General features: G+C 42.0%; 1 protein-coding gene across 1 annotated transcript in view; it reads right to left on the bottom strand.

The window, feature by feature from the left end:
- The window catches only part of adam19a (ADAM metallopeptidase domain 19a), a 204,457-nt gene that overhangs the window by 109,829 nt on the left and 78,701 nt on the right, over window positions 1-15,927 (bottom strand). The window contains exon 3 of the mRNA XM_083910418.1: window positions 1,125-1,201. Within this exon, the coding sequence (XP_083766544.1) occupies window positions 1,125-1,201 (77 nt within the window). The remainder of the gene's footprint in view (window positions 1-1,124; window positions 1,202-15,927) is intronic.

The following is a 15,927-nucleotide window of genomic DNA, read 5'->3' on the forward strand; positions in this document are numbered from 1 at the left end:
TGACGCATCGCTATGTGATCGTCTCGCAATATCTTGATTATCACAGAATCGTAAAACAATATAAACATCGCAAAATATAATTTTCTTCAATTATACAAATGGGGAAACGGCACAATAATTTGTATTCCCCACCCAAACAAAATCCAGCGCATGAGAGCTAGCTAGTGCGAGTAATGCTGGGAATCGCTGTGTGTTAAAGATGCATTCAAGGAACCTGGTAAATGTAATCAATTCTGCAAATGCACATAAAACTAAGTAGTTGCTGCTGCACCAATGACGAAAAGAAAAACATAGTTGGGGTGGGTCAAAACATTTGTGTTTGATGCATCGTCTACCAATATATTGATTATCACAGAATCGTTGGACCGCGATATTATTGTGTTTATATTATTAATATAAACGTTGCGATATAATTTTCTTCAATTATCAATTAACCAAATCGTGAAAAAGCACGAAAAATTCATATTCCCCATACAAACAAACTCCAGCCCATGAGAGCTAGCTAGTGCGAGTAACGCGGGAATCGCAGTGCGTTAAAGATGCATTCAAGGACCCTGGTAAATGTCATCACAATCTACATATATAAAGATTTTAAGACTTGATTTAGACAAAAGGTAGGGATGTGATTTGTCTGAGATTAATATACAGAGAATTCAGAGTGTCGGGACTGTAACGCCGTCATCTCCTTTAGTCACATATTGAAATTTCAGAATGAGCAGCAGGGCGTCATTCATTGAAATAAGCCGTCAGGCAGGCGGCACCGGCAAATTAAAAGTTCAGAGACACAAAGAGGGGCAACGACCATTTGAAAGCTTTAAAATGTCAGTCAAATCGTTTAAAAATCGATAATAATAGCACCGAGCGTTCAGGATAAGGAGACGGCGAGTAACCTTGATCTTCTGCGCTGAAGAGCAATCACAATCAGAAGAGCTATGATTTGGAGCTTCTTCTTCATCTCCACCGTCTCCCTCTATTATCACCTCACTCTAAATTCACTCAACAGTCTCGCGGTTAATTCCGTCGCTCTCGAGGGCGAGCGAACAGAGCAGGTTATTAAAGGTGTGGCGGGCGGCGAAGGCTCAGGCTCAGGCTCAGATCTCAGGCGGGAGTGAAGGAATACTCACTGATTGCGTTCAACTTGCAGCAGCAGTTGGAGGTCAGTGGATGAGAGAGCGATTTCCCCTCTGGCCGGGTACTCCACCTGTGGGGGGGGTTGAAGAGGAGAGAGCGGGGTCAGAGGTCACTGCATCACAGTGTGTTTACGTCACCTTTAAAGGTGCATTATGTAATAAATGTAAAGCAAACTGGCCGTAAAATCCTTACTAATATGTCCCAGAGACTCAGGAATAATGTTCATATAACAAACTGAACTCACCAACAACAACAGTACAGACAAAATATTTGCATTAAAAAAATATATTTTGCAGACTGCAAATCATGTTTGTTTTGAAATCGTGTTTTTTTTTGGCATGTGGCGCCACCTGCCGCCGTCTACCAATCATTGCAGTCAGTAGAGTCTCAGCTGCCGAGCAACCACGGGTTGCCAGTTGCATCAGAAAACGAAAACCTAAAAGACCTCGGTATTTTGAATTTGAATGTAGTAACCGTTTTTGGCCACATTCTTACACATGGCACCTTTAAGACAATGTAGAAGAAAAAAATCAGAGTTAGAGGGAAAAATAGTCATGATTTACTGATCTGTCGAGCTATTTCACTATATATTGTTTGTTTTCTTGTTCAATAATGCATGGCATTTTCTTGAAAACAGAAAACATTTAATTCAGGGCTCTCAAACTGTCAGCCCCCCCAAGTCAATTGCATGTGGCCCACCAATTAATTTAATTTAATTTAATTTAATTAATATCAACTTGTGAGTTTAGAGCTGAAACGTTTAATCCATTATTTGATTATTCATTGATTGTTAAATCAATTGTCAACTATTTTGATAATGGATTAATCGGTTTAGCTTCTTAAATGTGAATATTTTAGGGGAAATAGGAAAATAATCGATCGTCAAAATAGTTGACGATTAATAATCGAGAAACCGGGCGAAAAATGTTGAGTTATTGACATAAAATCTGCAGTGTGTGTTCAGGATATGGGTTTTTAATTACAATTAAACCATTAAAAAGGAAAAAAAAGTGACGATTTACTGATCTGTGAAGCTATTTCACTATATATTATGTCTGTTTTTGTTAGTTTTCTTGTTCAATATAACAATAAACTCTATAAAGAGAATACAGGGCAATTTCTTGTGTCTTTTAAACCACTGCTGCAAACCAAATTCCCCCCATTGAGGGACAATAAAGGTGCTGAAGTGAACCATTCCTCACATGATGTACCATTTCATTGGTGGCACTCAAGTGAAATGTCAAATGACGACCAAAGTTGGTACAAATCATCCTCTGGAAAAGCAGGAGTGACGTCTGTGAACTGCCGTAAAACTCAAATATGACGTCTTTCATGACAATTTTACCCCATAGTCTGAACGTGGATGAGAAACCTGGTGAAAAATGGCGAGTTCTTGACGTAAAAAAACTGCAGTGTGTGTTGGAGATAAACCATTGAAATGAAATATGGTATAACCCTCTGGGGGGGGACAACAGTCTGTGGATGTTTAGATCTTTTCACATTGGGCCTCAGGTTGGGAAAACTCAGAGGAAACATCTAAATCATTAGAGTTCCTCGTGTTCAGACTCTGAATAAACACACAGAGAGGAGTTTGTGGAGCTGCTGTGAGGAAAAACAATAACTGAAAATGCTGGAAAAAAATTATAAAATTATGTTAAAAACTTAATCTCGTTTTCCTCGCGACTCGGAAAATGAAATTTATCTCGTATCCCAGCAACCGCTGGCACCGACGGCAAACAGTATGGAGACATATTGAATTTGAACTTGCCCATATGGTTTTCATAATGAGGGAGGCACATGAGCTCATACTGACGTCCATAAATAAACCTCTAACTCATTTCTCTCACTATCGCCAACCACGTCTGCGATGGGCGGGAAAACACTCTGAGGTCCAACGCTTTTTCACACTCGCCCTTTTCGAGCTGCAACAGCGGAGTAAAGAAAACAACACCTCCTACTATTTTAGTTCCACAGATGCAGAGAGGAGGGAAATGGTAGAACCTTGACCTTGATTTCAGTTCAGGAGAAGTCACACATGAGGTGAGTTAACTGGGCCAAAAACCTCCTTTAGGCAAATAAAAAAAGGTCACATCAGCACATTTTTGACTTGATAAACGATAAAAGCCAATGTCACAACACAGTCTATCAGACACAGCGATGAATGCTGGGTAATATGGACATAAACACCACTGACTGCACCATGTTATATTAATAGTGCTGGGCAAGTTAGCATGTTAACGACACGTTAGCAATGTAAACGGCACGTTTGCGATGTAAACGACACGTTAGCGATGTAAACGACACGTTAGCGCTGTAAACGACACGTTAGCGATGTTAACGACACGTTAGCGATGTTAACGTTGATGCCGCTAATGTGTGTTGACGTTGACCGCGTTAACATGCCAACGTTAACGCGCATTAGCAGCGTCAACGTTAACGCACGTTAGCGCATGACCCATTTCTATGACGACTGACCACAAAAAGACGTGCGTGACGTCATGTTTACGTGCCGCGCCACCGGAGTCCAGGCACCGTTTACCAGTTAGCTCCGTTAGCTACTTTAGTTGGCGTCGTTAGCGAGCCTACAGTCGAACTGGAGCAGTCGAGGTTGATTAAAGGAAAAGAGCAGCGCTACAAATAACTAGCGTACCCGTTTACTGCGAATGTGTGCCTCTGTTTTGAAAGTTAAGCGTTACTTTAGAGACTCATTTTAACAATCGCGAGTCACGCAAACATGACGTCATGCTGGTCTTTTTCCCGGTCAGTCGTCATGGAAATACGTTTAACGTATTAACCGCCGTTAGGGTTTTTTGCTAATTAAAAGCATTTCTGCTAAAATAAGACAGAGGGAATTCTGGATAGTGCCACTGGCAAGAAACGAGGATTGAGATTTTGATCGCAAGACACTCCGCGGTGAAATTACGCGTCCCGGGCAGAAGAAGTTGTAAGCAAACCTGGTGTTTGTCTCGTGAATCCAGTGTTTTACTTTAGCACAACAGAACACGGACAAACATCTTCAAGATAATCTGTGAAATCACTTCACTCGTCTGCGTTAAAGAGCCATCGTGAAGGATCTGACAAGTGACACAGGCGAGCGCTGTTATTGCCTTCGAGAGCAGGTGGCCTTAAAGATTGTGTCAAGCAAAACACGGAGATTGTCCTCTTCACACATTCTATACGTTAGAGAATAGCATCTGAGAAAACTGTGGGATAAAAAAAAAAAGAATAATGAACGATATTTTAGGCCCATTTATACTCTTTATTTTTGTCCGTTTTAAGTCATTAATCCCACCAATATGGACAAAAGTATTTGGTCGTTCCTGTTAAGTATTGAATTCAGGTGTTTTAATCAGGCTTTGGTCTCAGGCCCAAGACTTTTTGGACAATGCTACACTACTGTTCAAAAGTTTGGGGTCACCTATACAATTTATTTGTGTTTTCCATTAAAAGTCAGTTGCAAAATGAATGAAGAGTTGCAAAATGAATAGAAAATATACGATAAATCTAAAGCAACTGGCCATACAACCCCCCTAATATGTCACAGAGACTCAGGAATAATGTTCATATAACAAACTGAACTCACCAACAACTCAACAACAACAGTACAGACAAAATATTTGCATTAAAAAAATATTTTGCAGACTGCAAATCATGTTTATGTTTTGAAATCATGTTTTGGCATGTGGCGCCACCTACCGCCGTCTACCAATGATTGCAGTCAGTAGAGTCTCAGCTGCCGAGCAACCACGGGTTGCCAGTTACGTCAGAAAGCGAAACCTAAAAGACCTCAGTATTTTGAATTTGAATGTAGTAACCGTTTTTGGCCACATTCTTACATATGGCACCTTTAAGATTAAAAATAATGATTTTTTATTCAAAATAATAAGAAGAAAGAACCATCAAAACTGTTTTCAGCTGTGCTAACATCACTGCACAAGGGTTTTCTAATCATCCAATAGCCTTCTAATGCCATTAGCAAACACAATGTACCATAAGAACACTGGAAATTAGCCTCTATACACCTATGTACATATTCCATTAAAAACCAGACGTTTGCAGCTAGAATAGTCATTTATCACATTAGCTATGTATAGAGTGTATTTATGATTCATTTAATGTTATATTCATTGAAAATAAAAGTGATTTTCCTTCAAAAATAAGGACATTTCTAAGTGAGCCCAAACTTTAGAACGGTAGTGAATGCTTCCAACTTTGTTTTGCAACAGTTTGAGGAAGAACCTTCTCTATTCCAACATCATTGTGCACAAAGCAAGGACAATAAAGACATGGTTTGACTTTGAGTTAGCTGTGGAAGACCTTGACTAGCACATATGTATTTAACTGAGGCTAAATGGGAGGAGCCTATTGGCTCTACGTGATGCATGAGGTGATAATAGAGCACACTTAGTGTCAGTGTGGCAGCGCACGGATACATCAAAGATCTGCGATGGTATAATGTTTACTGTTCATGTCCCTGTGTGATAATCAGAGCCTCTCAGGAGGACGAGCACTGTGGAGGACGCTCTCATCATATTCTTAGCATGTAGATTAGACAAGCTTTCTGATCCACTTAACAAGCCCTTCTCTGGCACACTGTGTTAGTTCTGCTTCGATAAAAAGAGCACAGAGACGATCGAGGCTTGAAGCTCCGTCGCCGAATCAGACGCTTTCTTTTAAAAGCGTCATTTCAAAATGAAAAAAAAACGTTCTGAATCCAGATGAACGAGTTAGCGCTGGGTCAGAGGTGACCGGTGTCCAAGTTACCACGACTGTGAATGATCACAACTCTGTTAAGGATAAACAACACGGTTTAAAAGTGAGAAAAAAGAAAGGAAGCACAAGGACTTCAGGAAGTACGTTTTAAACAGAGTGTTTGCAGGTTTGCAGATGACCGTGTAATCTCAGTGTTAGCTCCTCCAGACTGAAGCGAAGCTCTGAAGTTTTCCTTTTAAAATGGTGGAACCAGCAAGGGTTGGGTACTGAATTTGGTACTTTTTAAAATGGATGTTCAATAGTTTTAGACAGAACAAACACACCAACAACCGTATGTGCACATAACAGAAAATAACACCGTGGTTTAACTGTCCTGACCTAAAAGGTACCAAAAAGTACCTAAAAGTGTACCATTGGGTCCTGGTACAGAAGTAAAGATACTTGTATGCTATAGGTAGATATACAGTAAAAAAAATTCCAGTGTTAAAGGTGAAGTAAGTAGTTTATAGTGCCATCTAGAGGAGAGGCTGAAATTTGCAACTAAGAACTGCTCCTCTGCTCACCCCCTCCCTTCCCTGAGCGCTACGGTATCCTCAGCTGGTCAAATGTCGTCCTCGTCGTCTTTCTCCGTGTCAGCAGATGAGGTTCGTGAGGCGAGGGAGAGGGCGGAGCTACCGCGGCCGTAGCAGACGAAGCGGAGAGAGAGGAGGCGGGACTTCCGCTTCAAGTAGAGCGACGCTTGATTTGTTCTCTCGCGTTTGTCCTTACAGGCTCCGGTAGAAACATGGCGTCTCGCTGCTAACAGTGGCTATGCAACCGCGGCTCGCGACCATATTATTTTACATGACTTTTTGAAACACTACGAAAATGAAACTAAAAATATTATACAGCGACTAGACAATGCAGGAGCACATAATATGTATTAAAAAAAGTGGATTTTGGGTTATATAAACGCATAAATACTACATATTGTACCTTTAAAGTAAAAGTTAATTAAACAGCCACATCTACTATGGATATGGAATAGTTTTAAAGTAACTCTTAAAGAGTTGAATATAACCTGTAATTTTTTAAAGGCGACTATTTTTCTGTGCATTTGGACCTAGTCAGAGATATTTTACATTTGAGTGTAACTTTATAACACTGCACCATTTACTGTGAATTATTTCAATCCAACGTCATCATTTCAGATGCATCCAAAGCTCCAAGATTAGACGTAACTGTAGCGGAAGTGTTTAAAAACGAGATATTCCCAGAATCTTAATATCCCCCTGCCCTTTTTTAAATTATTTTTTTTTTTTACAATCCCCCTCTAGGATTCGCCGTCCTAAAATAAAAAATCCAAACCGACCGACACTGAAACACGATCAAACATGCCACGACACTCTGTTTAATGTTGCGCACACTTGACACGGCTTCACATTATGCATTTATTTGCTCTTTAAGCCGGTGGGGGCCGCAGGATGAGCATTAAAGCTCAGCAGCCGTAACCTCGAGGAAATCAGGGGGAAGCAGCCCTAATCACTCAGAGCGCAAAACACCAGCGGCTGCTTTGAAAAGAGCGACAAATGCCACCGAGGGCATGTTTGTGTGCAGATTTGTGAGGGAGCGTTTGATCGGGACATGTGCAGCTAGCCCTAAATAACAAATCCAACAGGCGCGCAGGTTTGCCAAGCCAGTCGTTTCTGAGGGATTGACCCCGGAGATATTAGCCTGCAGATATGAAGAAAAGCAGCCAAGCGGAAAATGAAATGAAGACGCTTTTCTGCAAAGCAAAGTCACCGCTCATTTGATATCTAGAGCTAATAGAATATCATGTAGACGACAAAATCTGATGAGAAATGGTTTAACCCTCTCTTTTCTGCTTGGGAAACCACAGGGTGGTGTTGGCGCTAGAGAGCCTCGTCAGATCAGTGCAAGGGAAAGTCTTTTGAGGGAAAAGCTAGCTTTGCCAAGAAATGCTGACTACATTAAGGCCGTATTTACACAGAAACAGAACTTCCCTGAAGCGCCAAACAAAGCATTATTTTGGGAAATGTCTTCACACACAAGTAACCACCCCCAAAATGACCCTAAACACTGTAGTATACATGCCAGGCCTGTATGTGGTGCTGTAACACAGTCCCAAAAATACACCAAAAAACAAAACAAAACATGGAGCAAACCAAAGAAGAAATAGACGAGAACACATTTGGTTGTACACACGATAATGCAAGGGTGGCATTTTGAGATTTTTTCCACTTGTATAAAACTCCCAAATACCAATACAGTATAAATCTTGTGTCTCTGGGCCTCAAACCTTGTTGGTTCTACACAATGATTTCAGGCCAACGAAAAGCCTTTGCCATTCGTTACGTCTGAACTCTTCAGAGACGCGATTTCAAAGGGTTTGCAAAGTCGGCAACAATTCTAGCCAAAAGACCAGTACACGGGGTGAAGGTGGTGGGTGGAAGCCCCGCCTATAACAGGAATACGACCTTCATCCATCAAAGATACAATGAGGAAGGAGAAGAAGGAGCGAGACGACAAAAAAAAAAGATGGCTGAGATCATGCAAAAACACTTGAAGGTCAACCTACCACCAAGTCATTTCCTGTGTCACTTCTAACTTGTGATATCTTGACCAAACATGGTCTGGAGGATACAGAAAATACATGTTTGGATCAGGACGTATTTTGTTGCGTTTCCATTAAGAAAATTACCAAAATAACTGTCCCCAACTCTACCATTTTACTCTGGAACCCTAAAGGAACGGTACTGAAAAACGTAACTCCTTTGTGACCGATGTTTCTTCAACGTCCGAGGTCTAGTCTCCAACAAAGCTTTCGACGTCTTGTTGAGACAAACGGCCGCAAACCGAGCGCGGGGAAAAAGAGCTGCTGGACGTCCTCCTTTGTTGTCCTTTGTGTCAATGTCTGTCAAAGTCGTTGAAATGCTTTTACAGTGAAGGGCTTGATCATTCCGAACTGTACCGTGATGGAAACATGGCTATAGTCCCTGTTCAGACCTGGTTTTAACATCTGTTCTGAGTGCATCACAAGTGGACAACGCCAAGGAAAGATCTGGGCATTCCATTCCGTCCTGAATGCGTCGGTGGTGTGATGACACAATGGTGAGTACCGAGAGTTTTTGTTGGGGACCTGAATTTCTGTTTTGCTGATTTGGGCACAGGTCAAAAGCCGACTGGTGCAACGCTTAAAGGCTTATTCTTCTTCACATCGCCTCCTTTTTACAAAAGATAATTATTCCTGCCCTGCGATGGACTAGAGAATGGTCCAGGATGTATCCCGCCTATCATCCTATGTCAGCTGAGATAGGCACAGCACCTCCGCGGCCCTCCGGTGGAGGATAAAGCGGTAGATGATGGATGGATAATTATTCCTCTCCACTTGAACTGAACCAGATTTAGTCATACATTTGCTTTGCCATTACATTTCTCAAAATGACAGCAACCGAGTAACTCAGACTTCTCAACACACTCGGGTATTTGGTGTCGTACATGTCACGGCTCTGTCTGCCCAGAAAGAAAAAACATGTTCAATCATATTTCTGATCAAAATTGGAAAGTCAATAAAGAGATGGGATGTTTCCAGATGCAGGGACGATTGACTGATGGGTTAGTGCGCTCCGTTCACCTCCTTCCTCCCTCCAATTCTTTTTTTTTGACAGTTTTCCTTATCCGAGTGAAACTAGGCCATGAAACTGTTGAAAGAAAAAAAAAAAGAAAGAAGAAAGAACGAAGCTACAGGCGTCTCTGGTGCAATTTCACCCAATCAGTCAAGCAAGTGAGTACAAGGGCCAGGAGAGGCGTGATTGGACGGAGCTTTACAGGACGAGGCAAATCACATCGGAAACTTGGACGCGACGGAGGATGACGTTGACGTCGATGTAGAAGAACGAACGCTTCCCAACAGTGTCGCGTGTCGTGTCAACTTAATGACACGAAGAGCCTCTGTAATTAATCTACGTCAAATGTATATGGAAGAGGCTAAAATTAAACAAGTCCTATATCAAGGAGACAGAGAAAGGTAGAGAGAGTGGAGCTGTAGAGGCAGGGGGTAGATGGGCTATGGTTACATGGAGCTAGGTACTTATTACTGTTGCCTTCAGTTTCCCACTGAGCCAAAGTGATGGTGTCAACTGCTTCCAATGATCCGTCAGTCTCGCCTATTTTTTTTTCTTCCAAAGCGAAAATGATCTCTCGCCGGTTTCGATGTCGACGTCTGTCGCATGTGTCAGAAACGCGGCGCGTCATGTGTCGACTTCAAAAAAGTAAAAAGCACTCAAGCGTTTCAGTTCTCAAACAAAGCTTCACTGTGAAAGATTTCCAGGACCAAAAACAGAAGCTTCATCTTATTGAAGCTATTATTGTTTTTAATTTTGTAAGTACAACAACTGTGTTGCCTTATAAATAAAGTTGGATTGGATTGGAAGGGGAAACTTGAGACCATTTACGGAAACATTAACAATTAAAACGTCCGATATGGATACAAAAATGTTCATATTGTCTTTTAGTAGCAGAAGAAGGGGTTCAAATTCAACCGTTTAACACCAAGCGTATTGCAGGCGACGTATTTGCATTAGCGTAATTACGCGACAGTTTGCGCTATCTGATAATGTCCAACGGTTTCTGAAAGCTGAGAAGTTGCGCATCAAATTGCGTTATTTCACTCGCGCTGTTGCAGGAAGCCGGCGAATCAGAGTCTTAAGTCAACAGAGAGGAGACAGTTGGAAAAATGCCTGTACATTTAAATTTTTTGGCCTGTTTTTGGACATTGAGACAAACACTCACGCAAATGTTACTTAGGGCTAACCCTAGGGTTAACCCTAACCCTAAGACTCAAGCGAATGTTACATAGGGCTGACCCTAGGGTTAACCGTAACCCTAGGACTCAAGCAAATGTTACTTAGGGCTAACCCTAGGGTTAACCCTAACCCCAAGACTCAAGCAAATGTTACTTAGGGCTAACCCTAGGGTTAACCCTAACCCCAAGACTCAAGCAAATGTTACTTAGGGTTAACCCTAACCCTAAGACTCAAGCGAATGTTACTTAGGGCTAACCCTAGGGTTAACCGTAACCCTAAGACTCAAGCAAATGTTACTTAGGGTTAACCCTAACCCTAAGACTCAAGCGAATGTTATTTAGGGTTAACTCTAACCCTAAGACTTAAGCAAATGTTACTTAGGGCTAACCCTAGGGTTAACTCCAACCCTAAGACTCAAGCAAATGTTATTAAGGGTTAACTCTAACCCTAAGACTCAAGCAAATGTTATTTAGGGTTAACTCTAACCCTAAGACTCAAGCAAATGTTACTTAGGGCTAACCCTAGGGTTAACTCTAACCCTAGGATTAACTCTAACCCTAAGAGTCAAGCAAATGTTACCTTAAACGTGTTAAACTAATATATATATACAAATTTCAAATTTAACAATTTGGTGTTCATGTATAACTATTATTACTAAAACTTCCACTACACTAAAAACTTTTAGTGAAGTGGAAGTGTAGTTTTGTACATTTTAAATTGTATACACTATGTTAACAAGGCAGTAAATCGGAAATAACTGCCATATTTTGGACTGGAAAAACGGGCAAAAGCACTTACTCACAGGACATTTCCTGGCCCTTTAATGGTTAAAATAAGCACACACAAAAAAGTCCAGACGGACATTTTGACAAACATCTCTGTCGTAAAGGACGAGATAATGCATAATATCACAGTGTATTAATGAATACATTTCTGTGTCCACACAGAAAATCTGATTCCAGTCACCTCAGCCGGGGAATCTGAACCGAATCTGATTCCGACGTGAACAGTTGATCAGAAAAGATCGGAGCGAGTCGCTGTAATGTGTGTTGATGTTTGTCAGGATCTCTTGGCTCCGATGTCGCCTCATGCTGGGAAACACAGAGCACCCAGACTAATCAAACGCACCCAGATCTGCTCTACGAATTCACACTCACAACATTTCCTTCAACGACTAATGACGACTAAAACTAATGGCCCCCGTTTAATTGACACCAAATCCCGTCTGAGAAGGAATTGGTGGAGGCATGTTATTGTGACTGCACAGCTTGACGCCCGTGTCAAACGAGAAGGGCCCAGAAATGTGGATTTTCTTCACGAGACACGAGGCCAAGTGGCTGCGAAACGTGTTTGTTTGTTTCCCAAACGCCAACGGGCGCCACGCTTAACGGCTCAATTAACCCGAATAAAAACTAAGCAACAAAAGGTAATGAATATTAATTTAGCCTCCTGTGTAACAAACAAAGTGGCCGCCCAGGCATTTGCAGCCTCTGCTAACACGGATGACAAGAATCCAGGCGACAGAGTGGGGGGGAGGAAAAAAAAAAGAAGACGAATGTAGTGGAGTGGAGACAGGGCCGCTCGGGGACATGACTCTGTACGATTCCCCGAAAGACAATTCATCACTGATTAAATCCTCACAAGGCTACAACACACTCCAAGACCGGAACACGAGTCCAGAAGAAGACGATTCACACACACTTTACCATCTGTTTTATCAGTCCAGTCTGCACCTGAGCAATAACTGTACGTAACTGCTGTCCAGTAACACATAACAACAACCTGAGATTACGCCTGAACTGCAGGGACACGGAGTTATCTGCAGCAGCTTCACTCTACGACGTAATCTGAAATCATCAGCTCATTCTGGGATGAAGCGTTTTTTCAACGTTGTAGCCGAGAAAATTCCTTAAAAACTAAAGTTTTGACACACGACGTAACACCCGTTATCCGCCGCCTGCAAACCAGGCTCCTATTGGACGATAAACCAGCTGTCAATCACACTGGTGTCCACTCACACATACCGTACTTACCGAACGTAGTGTACTAAATTGGTGGTTTTAAAGAAGGATTTAGAGCATTGAGCACTTTTAACTCACTGTTTTCATGTGTTAGCTAAGTTTAAGTGCGTTATAGAGCTGAAAGAATTAGTCGATTATATCTGTTTGAAGCTTTTTTCATGATTAAAACAAGATTTCTGATCATTTCAGCTTGTTAAATGTGAATATTTCTGGTTTCTTTGCGCTATATTAAAGAAATCATCAAAAACTGAATCATTTTTTGTTTATATTTTTTTAGCATTTTCTGACAATTAATGGATTAATCATGAAAATACTCGACTGATGAAAATAAACGTTAGTTTGAGCTCCAGTGTGTTATTATTTGTCTTAAATATACCTGTGGGTGCAAATAAAGGGAAAATGTTTAGCGAGGCGATGTTGGCTTATTTTCCCATCCATTTCCATTCAATTTGGGTTATTTTTGTAGCTCGCCGAGTCGACCCCCCCTAGTGGTGATTTGATATATTTTTCCTTCCTGCTTACCTTCAACCAACAAACTAAAAAAGGACTTTCTTTTATAGACTGTCAATAATCCTGTCCCTGAGGTGAAGATCTGTGGCATGAAATCAAAGATGTTTAAAACTCATATCACTTCTTTAAAAAGGTGGACTTGTTGGCAACACATGGAAGAAAAACTACTTCCCCAGTTTTCATAAAAGGAGGCGTCATGCTGTGAATTCGCCTGGTGAAACACAACATAATGTGCTGAGCCACAGATATGAGGAGAAGTTTCTGATTTATATGGAGATTATTTTGTACAGAATCAGACTTTCAACTCATCCAGTTTTTTTTGGGACGGTTGTTGTTTTTCTTTATGTCCACGTTGTTTTGATGATAGAGACTTGAACACTGAAGTCCTTTGGTGATAAACACTGTCAGATGATATGCTAATGACCAACGCACTCGCTCATCTTTGCCCTTCGCAGAGGTCAGGGACGGGCAACGCCTTGACTTGTGCGATTCTTCATTTCCTTCCAATAATTGCCGCCGTAGACTTGAAAAGCCGGATACGAAATGAAGCGGCTCTTCATGTGATGGAATCCGTGCCAGATTCCCGTGTTTGATGTCATCTCAGTGCCTCACTAGTGATCTCGTGGGTTGAATGGCTGATGGCAGATTAGTTGGGAGGGCAAACCTGTTGATGTACAATCTTCAAACCCTAATTTCATGTATCCTCAAAGGGCTTTTTTTTTTTCTTCCTTTTTTTTTGAATATGCAACTGGGTGCAAACACAATTGTAAGGAAAGAGGAGCGGAATTAAAAATGAGGTGACGATAACTCTTAATGGGAGCTCACATATTGCCTCCATTGGCTCCCAGTGCGCTACAGAATCCATTTCAAGACCTTGTTTGCATACAAGTGTCTTCATAATCTGGCTCTGCCTTAACTCTCCGACTTGCTTCAGCGCTGTTCTTCGCGGTTGTGCCGCAAATCAAGACCGAAGCTCAGGGGAGATCTGGCATTTGCAGTAGCAGCTGCCAATCGGGGACTCCAATCTATTCAGGTGTTTTGTCCTTTTCTATTAAGGGTTAGTACCTGGTACTTTTGTTGTCCCTGGAAGAGTCATGAGCGAGACGCCCGGCACAAGAATCAAACCATTTCTTTTAAAAAATGGTAAATAATCTGTACTTATGTAGCCCTTTTCTAGTCTGGATGACCACTCAAAGCTGCTTTAAGGCCCTGGTTATACTTCCGTGCACATAGCGGACCATGGTCCTGCTGTATCCCACTTGACCATCGGGTGACGGTACAAGTCTGGACGCAGTGAATGGGAACGCATCCCTAACCAAAGAAGACGAGAACGCTGCTATAGCTCCATCAGACACGTCTGGTTTGAGTGCCTCACAGCTGAAAGGTCCGTCGGGCTGGGGGGTCGGGGTCGTCGGCCGGTTCGAGGCTCGGGTGGCTATTCTTGGCGACTACTTCTTCTGTTGTCTAAATGTTTTTTTCTGCTTGGTGATCGGGGCTTAATAGTCCTCCTACTCGTCTTGCGAGTAAAACATTGAAACAGCAGTTTCGTGCAACCGTGCTACAACGACCTAAAAAATGGAGAACAACGTGCTCGTTATTCCAAACTGCGTAGATTGAAACAGTTCCCGAAACAACTTGGCTCCAAACGTGCTTTGTAAATAAACTGGATTAGATCGTGTGTTTCCGACCACAAAAACAATACAAGCGAAAACCAGGCGAGGAACTCAAACCGGAATTCAGATTCTTGCGGACGACGTCACCAGCGGTTGCCACTTGGACGGGATTGAGGCGCCGTGGTAGAAAAGAGAATAATGAATTGAAAATACAATCTTTCATTTCCTCAAGTTCATCCACTTCCAATGCTTTGATAATAACGAAGCAACAAGATAGCGGTAAATCAAGTGGGAGGTCGTGGGTTTGATTCCCACCAAGTGAACGGGGTATGAAATTATGTGCGATAGAAAAAGGGCTGCACACACACGAATGTGTGAGTAATAAACACAGAGCGTTTACATAACTCAAAAAGGAGGATATGAAAACAAGAAGCACTTGTGAAACTCACGTGAAGAAGAAGAAGAGAGAGTAAGAAAGAAAAACAAAGCCAAAAACTATCAAAATTACTACTCGACTACCGTCACGGGCAGAATCACAGTCACTCGCAGGAAATAGATTAAAAAGTGTCCGTATGTTTGTTTGCTGTTGTGCCAACGCCACATCCCCAGCTGCTGTTTACCCAGAGGATGAGCAAACACAAATGTCATTTTAAACACAGACGGCACCATATTGATTCATTAGTGTTCATTCACTGAGATCCCAGATTAAAAAAAGAAGAAAATGAGCGAGATTGTTGGAGGAAAAGTGCATCATCTCTTCCCGTGAAGCCTCCTGGAAGTCAGTGTTGTTTGCTACCTGAGCAGCGTGGAGAAAGACACTTAGATGCACTCCTTATGGGTAATTTATCAACCGAGAAGTGACTCGCTCCCCCCCCCCCTCCTCTCGCAGCGCCGAGCGTCTCGCGTCACTCTTCGGCAGCGTGAAATGTTTTTTTGGGGGGGAATGGATGTGGGAGGCCCGCATGAATGGTGATGATGAGAAGCTCTCGTTTGCATCTTCGGTGCTTAATCTTTGCTGAAAACCTGCTGCGTTCACCTGTTTAATGTTCACCTGGGGCCCGGGCGCCATAAACACCGCTCCTCCACAGCCATTTAAAAATAAAGAGCCGGGGTAGGGGAAAAAGGGTAGGTGTA

The sequence above is a fragment of the Microchirus variegatus genome (genome assembly GCF_963457635.1).
Source record: "Microchirus variegatus genome assembly, chromosome: 2".
In the NCBI taxonomy this organism is placed as follows: Eukaryota; Metazoa; Chordata; class Actinopteri; order Pleuronectiformes; family Soleidae; genus Microchirus; species Microchirus variegatus.